At 45.9% G+C, this 9,816-nt stretch overlaps 1 protein-coding gene across 1 annotated transcript; it reads right to left on the reverse strand.

Moving 5' to 3' along the window:
• Positions 1–1,168: 1,168 nt before the first annotated feature.
• Positions 1,169–4,186, reverse strand: LOC129728292 (uncharacterized). Its single transcript, XM_055686726.1, has one exon. The coding sequence runs from the start codon at positions 4,184–4,186 to the stop codon at positions 1,169–1,171; it is 3,018 nt and encodes a 1,005-aa protein (XP_055542701.1).
• Positions 4,187–9,816: the final 5,630 nt, after the last annotated feature.

A 9,816-nucleotide genomic window follows, 5' to 3' on the forward strand; every position in this document is an offset into this window, starting at 1 on the left:
CCATATACCGTGCTTGTGCGAAATGTCATTTAAGACATTTCGAGCAGTTTTTTATTCTTCATTTCAAAATCGAAGGAAAACGATAAACATTTTTTTAAAAATCACGTTTTGCTCAGAAAACGCGGTTTTTTCAAATGATATATAAATACTGATATCCAGCTTTTTACGTGCCATAATGGCGGAGGCTAAAATGGAAAGTTCGTATCAAATCATCCACCCTTTTGACAACTATGCTAATGTCAATTTGAAGTCTTCACGTATATTATCAAAAGAGAAATAAATCTGGTAAGATTTGTGTTGCCAATTCCTCAGAAATCCCCAAAACTGACGTAAGCAGAGAGGTTCGCATATTACGAACACGCATCATAGCGAACGCCATTATGGTGCGAAAAAAGCAGGATAGCTTTAGGACTCAAAAGTCAGATAGTTGAGGGTTGCAAGAACTAGACATTTTCTTTCGACAAAATTCAACCAAAGAAAAAAAATCGTTCAAAATGAGTCCGTTCCGTTCCGGAGTCAAAGTTAAAGTACTGAACAACCTTCAACTGTTCTCACAGCATAAATCGCAGATTCGTAGTCACTGTTCCGTAGCAATCACTTTATTCGCAAAAGCTTTAAAGCTAAATATAAATGTTGTTTAATCATTAATTGATAAAGTTTGTTGAGAAATACTCACAATTCGGTGACTCTTCAATGAGATCCTACGACTAATTTGCTTGTGATTTTAGTTACCATTTACCTGGCATGATTGAGTAATTCTTAATTTGAGTAATGCACGAGCTTAGAATTTAATAAATTTACTTACATTTAACATTCGTATTGAAAGGATTGAATATCTTAATACCGAGGATGAGATTGGTTGGAATTATAACCTATAATCGTAGTTTTGTTTTAATTTTAGCAATAAGCCGAATATACTCAATATAATATGATATGGGAGATTGAGAGAAACTTACAACGTTTTAATCTTTATCTTTTAAACACTACCCGGATTATTTAATTCTAAATTATAATTAAACAAAGTTTAATTGAAAAGACTTTCCGCACATAAGTGATTTACTGCACGCATGGAATTGTTTTGATGATAAGCATTCTTCTTGTGAAATGACAGCCTACTCTCGCACATATCTACTCACACCCGTTGAGGTTTATTCAAACAATAGAGACGTCAACGAGATTCTGTATTCCCTGTGGAAGCTTCGTTGCCTGAGCCGTTACCGGCCGTAACGTCTCCCGCAACATTCCCCTCTCCGTAATTCTGCTCGGGTACTGCAGGATTACCTCTCGAAAGTACATCGAGAACCGCTAGTTTTGCTACGGGACGTCGGAGAACTCCTGTACTAGTCTTAACATAGGCCTGCCGGATGCGACCATCTTTCCCCGGAATGACCTTTAATACCTTACCACGAGTCCACCGGTTCCGTATGACCTCACCCATGATGAATACAACGTCTCCCTCCTGAACTGGCCTCACGTCCTGATGCCACTTGGTACGTCTCGTTAGATCGGGTAGATATTCGCGGGTCCATCTGATCCAGAATTGATCCAGTATATGTCGACATATATTCCATCCACCCTGCAGTGTCTCATTTTCCGCAGTTGGCGCTTTCTCCGTCTGCTTAACCCCGTTCGAGCTCAGAAGGATAAAATGATTCGGAGTCAATGCCTCCTGGTCCGATGTTTCCAAAGGCATATATGTTAATGGCCTAGAATTGACCATTGATTCCGCTTCGCACAATACTGTATGGAACACTTCTTCAGATGGCGCCCGGGTACGGTGTATGGAGTTCATTGCTGTTTTAACCGACCGTACCATCCTTTCCCACGCACCGCCCATGTGAGGGGAGGATGGTGGAATGAAGATCCAACGCGTATTGGTGTTCGTGAAAGTCTCTGAAAGTTCTTGGTTCATCGTAGCAATCTGAGAAGCTAGTTCTCTGCTCGCCCCAACAAAATTTGTTCCGTGATCGGTGTAAATTTCCGCCGGCGCACCACGACGGGCAATAAAACGCCGCAAGGCTAATTTAAAAGACTCGGTTGACAGCGATGTTGTTACCTCTAGATGTATTGCTCGTATCGTCATGCATGTAAAGAGTGCTACCCAGCGTTTAACTTGACTTCGACCTATTTTAATCATATATGGCCCGAAATAGTCAATTCCAACTCTCGAAAACGGTCGTACCCACGGAGTTACACGAGCTTGAGTGTGAGGTGCCATCCTAGGTATTTCGGGTTTCGCATTGTAGATAATGCACCACTGGCAACGAGCAACCACTGAACGCACCGTTGTTCGCAGTGCAGAAATGTAGAAACGCTGGCGAATTTCATTGACAACTGTTTCCCCGTTGTGATGTCCAAACTTTCGGTGATAGTAGTCTATTAGAAGCTCAGTAATCTTATGGTTCTTTGGCAATATTACTGGATACTTTGCTTCGTGTGAGGCCCATGGAGATTTTTCGATCCGGCTCTCCATGCGTATTACACAGAATTCGTCTAGAAATGGAGACAGCTTTCTGAGTGGGCTGTCCTTTTCAAACTGCAGCCTTCGACTTACTGTTACGTCCTTCGCAGCAACCAACTCCTTCGCTTTTTCTAGCAACAGCAACTCCTTGGTGTATATTTCAGCTTGCGCAAGCCGCAAAAGCGCTCTCTCCGCGCGAACAAAATCTTCTTGCCGCAGTCCTCGTCCATTTTGCATTGCCCCCTTCTTCCCATGTTCTACGTAGTGGTCGATGAATGAATACACATATGCAGTGCTGCGAAGCATACGCTCCCATCTCGAAAATCTTTCCGGTTTGATCCAGGCTCGAGGCTCCTCAATTCGATGTACGTGAATGGCACGTAGTTCTTCCTCTACGTCGACTGGGAGATTATGTTGCATCGGCCACTCATCCTCATGTCGATAAAGGAAATCCGGCCCGGTGAACCAGCGACTATCCTGATGCAACTTTGGGCCCTTACCCCATTTAGTGGCTTCGTCTGCTACATTCTGCATCGTGGGGACCCATCGCCATTCTTCGACCGTCGTGTCTTCTAGAATTTCGCCAATACGAACCGCTACGTACTGATGATATCTCCGGGCATCAGATTTGATCCAAGAGAGAACAGTTTTGGAGTCACTCCAGTAGAATCTACGATACACGGGAAGCGAATGGTACTCGGTGACGGATTTCGCTATTCGGCTTCCAATGACCACTGCTTGCAGTTCTAACCGCGGAATAGACAGTGGCTTTAGTGGAGCCACCTTGGCCTTTGATGCTACCAGAGCGCATCGGGGCTGGCCTCGATCTATCATACGAAAATAGACGACGCAGGTGAAAGCGGATTCACTCGCATCTACAAACACGTGGAGCTGCAATGTTCGAAAGCTGTCTGAGTCATAATCAGGAAAATAGCAGCGTGGAACACGAACTTCGTCCAGTTTGCTTAATGATTCGATCCATCTACGCCAGCGCCCTTGTATTACATAGGGCACGGCGTCGTCCCATCCTACCTGAGATCTCCAGAGGTCTTGGATTATCATCTTACCATGTATGAGCAAGCTAGAGATCAATCCAAGGGGATCGAAAACGCTCATAACGAACCGCAAAATTCCTCTCTTCGTCAAGACGGTTCCAGGCTGCACGAAGTCTTGCGGTAATTTCAAGGAATAAGTGAACACGTCTTCATCAGGAATCCAAGCCATTCCTAAAACTCGTTCCATTCGACTGCCTTTGTCCGCTGTGAAATCTTTTCGCACCTCTGTTACCTGCTCTCCCAGGATCTTCAGCACTTCCGCCGAGTTCGACCGCCAGTTTCGTAGCTCAAATCCAGCCGTTGCTTGAACCATTTTTACTTCTGAGGCCAGTTTACCCATTTCTTCCACCGTATCTCGACTGTCTAGGTAGTCATCCACATAATGATTTTCTACTATTGCAGTCGCTGCTTCGGGAAATTCCTTCTGGTACTCCATGGCATTGGTATTTTTAATGTAACTAGCTGAACAAGGTGAACAGGTTGCTCCAAAGATCGCCACCTCCATCACGTACACTTCTGGCTTCTGCGATGGATCGTTCCGGTAAAGGAAACGTAACGCTTGGCAATCTTCCGACCGAATTTTCAATTGGTGGAACATCTCGCGGATGTCACCAGCGACTGCCACCTGTCTCTGTCGAAAATGGCAAAGTACTTTTGGTAAAGATGCCATTAGATCCGGTCCTTTTAACAATTGGTCGTTGAGGGACACTCCATTTGCTTTGGCAGCCGCGTCCCATATGATGCGTACTTTATCGGGCTTGCGAGGGTTCGTAACCACTCCAATTGGTAAATACCAAACGCGCTTAGGATCACTTTCGATCAACTCTTCAGGTGTTGCTTTATGAGCCTATCCCTTCTCTAAGTACTCGGAAATCTGCCTTTCCAAATTAGCCTGCAACTTTGGATACTTTCGCAACTTCCGCTCGAGGCAAAACAAACGGCGTTCCGCCATAGCATAACTGGATGGAAGCTCCACATCGTCGTAGCGCCATAGCAGGCCAGTTTCGAAATGGCCGCCATCTCTCCGAATAGTAGTTCGGTTAAGTATTTCTTTGCGCTGATCTTCTTCTGCTTCTGGTCCATATGACACAGCTACTCCCAAATTCTCTATTGCAAAATGATTTTTCACGAGCTCATGCAGACATTTCGCATCCTCATCCGAATTCTCGCAGATGTGTAATGTCGGTGAAACCGAATCCGTCGTTGTATCCCCGGTACTACCGAAAACGGTCCATCCCAATCTAGTCTTGGCTGCCACAGGTCCATTGGATTTTCCCTCACGCATTTTGAGTGGTACAGAGAGGCTTAGGTTGTCCAGCCCGATCAAAATTCTAGGTACGGCCTGGTCATAACTTTTCACCGGCAGTCCGGATAGGTAAGGGTACCGGTGAGACAGATCTTTGTAGTTCAAAGTCTGCACTGGCAAATCTAATTGGCTCACGGTGCGAACATTCGTCAAAGCAAATTTCCGATGACTTTCATCTCCGGAAACCTTTAAATTCACCTGACGAGATTCATCTTCCCGCCGAGTAACTTTTGCTGTCCAGGTCAAGCAAAGTGGCTGAATTTCCCCTTCTAACTCCAACATATCTGCTAATCCCTTATCGATCAATGTTAGCGATGAACCTTCATCCAAGAAAGCAAAGGCGTGTACTTGCATGTCCTTTCCATACAAAACTACAGGAATTATACGAAAAATCGTTGCGCTTTGCAATTGACGGTGAATGGAAACAACAGCGTCTGATTTCGGTCCTGACCCATCGGACCTCTCTTTTGTCGTGGGTCTGCTGGTTGTCGTTCGACGGGCATGTAGAGTGGGGTGGTGCTGTCCATCACAACCGTCGATTCCACAGACACGTGTTGACTTACATGGCCATTTTCCGTGTGGGATAAGGCAGTTTCTACAAAGTTGGTGTTGTTCTACTGCCTTCAAGCGATCTCCGAGGGTTAATGTTTTAAATTTAAAACAATCCCTGATTCTATGTTTTAGGCTTTGACAAATGTAACACGGCCATGTTTTATTTGCCACTGCTCTGTTCCCGCTGGTCTCCGTTTTACGATCCTCTGTTGAAGAATGCGTGTTCACGTACGCCTTCTCTTTTGATCGGGGTTTATCGTTGCGGCATGCTTGATGAGTTTCGTGCTGGCTGAACTTCGTCACATCGCTGGCTGCCGATGTCATCGCTTGCATGTAATCGCCGAAGGTTCCCAAGTCAACGGCTCCACAACGCTGCTTGTAGAGTGCCCAATCCAGTCGGATATTAGCTGGCAGTTTCTCCACCAATTCGTTAAGTAACGAAGGATTCATTAGGTGAGCAAATTGATTTGCTGCTCTCAAATGCCCAACTAGATTCTGCACGGTGATGCCGAAATCGACCAATGTTTCCAAACGCTCTGGTTTAGGCGCTGGAACACTACGCACCTTGTTCAACATCGTCTGCAATAATTTTTCCGGACTTCCGAACAGGGTTTCCAAAGTTGACATGACTTGCGGAACAGATGATGGCAGCAATAAATTGCTCCGAACTGTCTCCAGTGCTCTGCCTTTGAGGCACCTTTGCAATCGCACAAGGTTTTCCGCGTCGGAATAGCCACACATTTTAGTTGAGTTCAAGTAGCTACTCACGAATAATGGCCACTCCTCAGGGTTCCCTGTGAATACCGGCAGGTCTTTAGGGACAACTTGCCTCGAAGCCAACTGTTGCTGGAATTGACCCCAATCATTTTGCTCGGGCTGCGGTACCGGCGGGGGTGGTTGTCTTGTTGCTCCCTGAGCGGGTCGTGGGCATAGTATCGGTTGCTGATAATATGAATGCGTATATGGATACGCATGACCAGCTTGATGATACCACCGTGGCTGGTTAGTAGGTGGCCAATTAGGGGACTGTGTAGGCAGAGGCCAGTTCTGTGTCTGCGTCGCCGGACGCGGAATTGATTGTTGCACCGGGGCAAGCGGAACTGGCACCTGTGTCAGTGGAGGCCAAGTTGGTGGCTGTGCCGACGAAGATGGGACTGTCGACTGCGTCGGAGGAAGTGGATTTTGTGGCGCAGGTTGGGAGCAGACGTATGTGTGACCTTTGGTATTGCACCCTTAGATTTACCTGCTCTTTCGCCTAATGACGTACATGGTGTTTCGTGGCTGATTCCATCCGTGTTGACATTTGTCGACTTTTCTGGCTCGGTTTCATCGCCGCCCTCGCTGCCGACGCTCAACATGTTGGCATGGTCCGATATCCACTGATTCACCTTCTTTTTGCTCCTCACTCGGCTTTTACAGCTTTTCACACTTTCACCGTCTTCTTCTTCCGCTTCTGCTAGCAGAAGGGCGTATTTCTGCTCTAGGAATTTTTTCTCTAGCTCTGCTTTTTCCGCCATAGCCTTCTCTTGACGTTCCTTTTCCAGTTGCTGCCGCTCCAACATCAGCTTTTCCTCAGCGTTCCGTTCTTCTTCGATCTTCATCAGTTGAATCTGAACCCTCGACCGACTACTTCGACCAGATTTGCTGGAATTGACGGATTTCTGGCATCCACCTACGTTGAGGGCAGAAGCACATTTACTACATTCCCAACATCCAGCTTCCCGAATGTTATCGTCGACCGAAGCGCAGGAGAAGTGGTAGCGATCCTTACAGGCATCGCAGGTTACCAAATTCTCGTTCCGATTCTGTTTATTGCATGCAATGCAGTTATAATCGTTCGACTTGGTTGACATCTTATCCTGTCTCTCTACTTTGCAATATGATACGTCCGGGACGAATTCTTTAAAGTTTGTTCTCACAGCATAAATCGCAGATTCGTAGTCACTGTTCCGTAGCAATCACTTTATTCGCAAAAGCTTTAAAGCTAAATATAAATGTTGTTTAATCATTAATTGATAAAGTTTGTTGAGAAATACTCACAATTCGGTGACTCTTCAATGAGATCCTACGACTAATTTGCTTGTGATTTAAGTTACCATTTACCTGGCATGATTGAGTAATTCTTAATTTGAGTAATGCACGAGCTTAGAATTTAATAAATTTACTTACATTTAACATTCGTATTGAAAGGATTGAATATCTTAATACCGAGGATGAGATTGGTTGGAATTATAACCTATAATCGTAGTTTTGTTTTAATTTTAGCAATAAGCCGAATATACTCAATATAATATGATATGGGAGATTGAGAGAAACTTACAACGTTTTAATCTTTATCTTTTAAACACTACCCGGATTATTTAATTCTAAATTATAATTAAACAAAGTTTAATTGAAAAGACTTTCCGCACATAAGTGATTTACTGCACGCATGGAATTGTTTTGATGATAAGCATTCTTCTTGTGAAATGACAGCCTACTCTCGCACATATCTACTCACACCCGTTGAGGTTTATTCAAACAATAGAGACGTCAACGAGATTCTGTATTCCCTGTGGAAGCTTCGTTGCCTGAGCCGTTACCGGCCGTAACGTCTCCCGCAACACTTCAACATTTCTGAACATCCGGCATCATACAGTAAAATCAGGACAAATGCTAAAATATGAAAAATAAATCAGGACGCTCCAAACGGATCTCAAAATCAGGACATGTCCTGCTAAATCAGGACGGGTGGTATCCCTAAATCCATAGCATAATGCCCAGTAACTCCTGTTCCTACCTCCACGTGGTGCCGACTGGGATACGAGCAATCAATGGAGGATCGGTTTACCGATGGAAACTTGGTCGTATGCTGACAAGAAAGGGGGAGTTTTCCTTGGAGAGCAGCTTACCTGAGCGTGCGTTCCCCAGGTTAGAAGCGGCTCAAGCAGCGACTGATCCAGAGGCGACGGCTGAACTATGGAATGCGGTATCTCACCAGCTACACCCAAGACGGCAGTGCCGTCGCGAGACTATGCGGTCAGCGAAACGGCGCGAGAAGTGATAGGCAAGACAACGGGAACCACGCGTGATGGGTGGTTCGATGCTGACTGTCTAGAATAGCAGCTAATCGTGTGACGCGTCAGATGTGGGAGAAATATCGGGAGGTAAGATCTACCGAATTTGATTACCGATAAATCGCAGGTGGCCAGGCGCTGGAAGCAACATTTTGAAGTGGTGTTGAACGGTTAGGAAGGTAGGAGAGTCGTCGAGGGAAACAGGATTGGGGAGGACGGACAAGCTGTGGACCCACCAACATTGGACGAGGATTCTTCACCTCTACAAAGAGCTAAAGAACCACAAAGCCGCGAAGGATAGCTTACCGGCCGAAATTTTCAAAGCCGGGAGCGAGCGGCTGTGTAGTGCATTTCACAAGGATATCCTATGGGTATGGTCTGAGGAACAACTACCTACGGACTGGTTGGAAGGACTCATATGCCCTACCTACAAGAATTGACATGAACTCGACTGTAGTAATTATCGAGGCATAACCCTCCCCAATTCCGCTTACAGAATTCTTTCCCGTATCCTGTTCCAGCGACTGAGGCCGTTGCAGGAAGCCTGCATTGGAGAACACCAATGCGGTATCCGAGTGGGATGATCTACAACGGAACAGATGTTTACCTTGGGACAGATCCTTGACAAGTTTCGAGAACACAACTTACAGACACATCATCTGTTTATTGACTTTAAGGCGGCGTACGATACAGTGAAATGCAACGAACTTGACGGTTTCACATCATGCGTCAGGACAGCGGGCGAATTTCCGGACGCGTTTGTGACGTTAGATGGTCTGAAGTAAGGTAACGGGCTTTTGAACTTGCTGTTCAACATAGCTTCAGAAGGTGCAATACGAAGAGCAGTGGAGCGGCACCATCATCACGAAGTTGGTGTTAATCGTAGGGCTGTTGAGGAGGCCTTTACGGCTCTCAGAAGGGAAGTTGAGAGAATTGGACTCACCATGAACACTGCCAAAACGAAGTACATGGTAACTGCCAGAGGGAGTGGTAGTTCTGCGGGTGATGGTGCTACGGTGGAGACAGAAGGAGATACTTTCGAAAGCGTGTTTATCTTGGTACTCTCGTGACATGTGACAACGAGATGAGCCGCGCGGTGAAGAGACGGATTGCGACAGCGAATAGGGCTTATTATGGATTGCGTAGCCAGCTTAGGTCCCGTAGCCTACAGATCCGTACGAAATTTGCGCTCCATAGGACCCTGATCCTCCCGGTGGCGCTCTACGGACATGAATCGTGGACGTGGAAGAAGGCCGATCGACGAGCGCTTGTGGTCTTCGAGCATAGAATTCTGCTAGCAATACTCGGTGGCAAACTAGAAAATGGGATGTGGTGCAGGCGCATGAATCACGAGCTGTACGAAGCATACGAACATGCTAATATTGT

This window comes from Wyeomyia smithii, chromosome 3, assembly GCF_029784165.1.
Source record: "Wyeomyia smithii strain HCP4-BCI-WySm-NY-G18 chromosome 3, ASM2978416v1, whole genome shotgun sequence".
Taxonomy (NCBI): Eukaryota; Metazoa; Arthropoda; class Insecta; order Diptera; family Culicidae; genus Wyeomyia; species Wyeomyia smithii.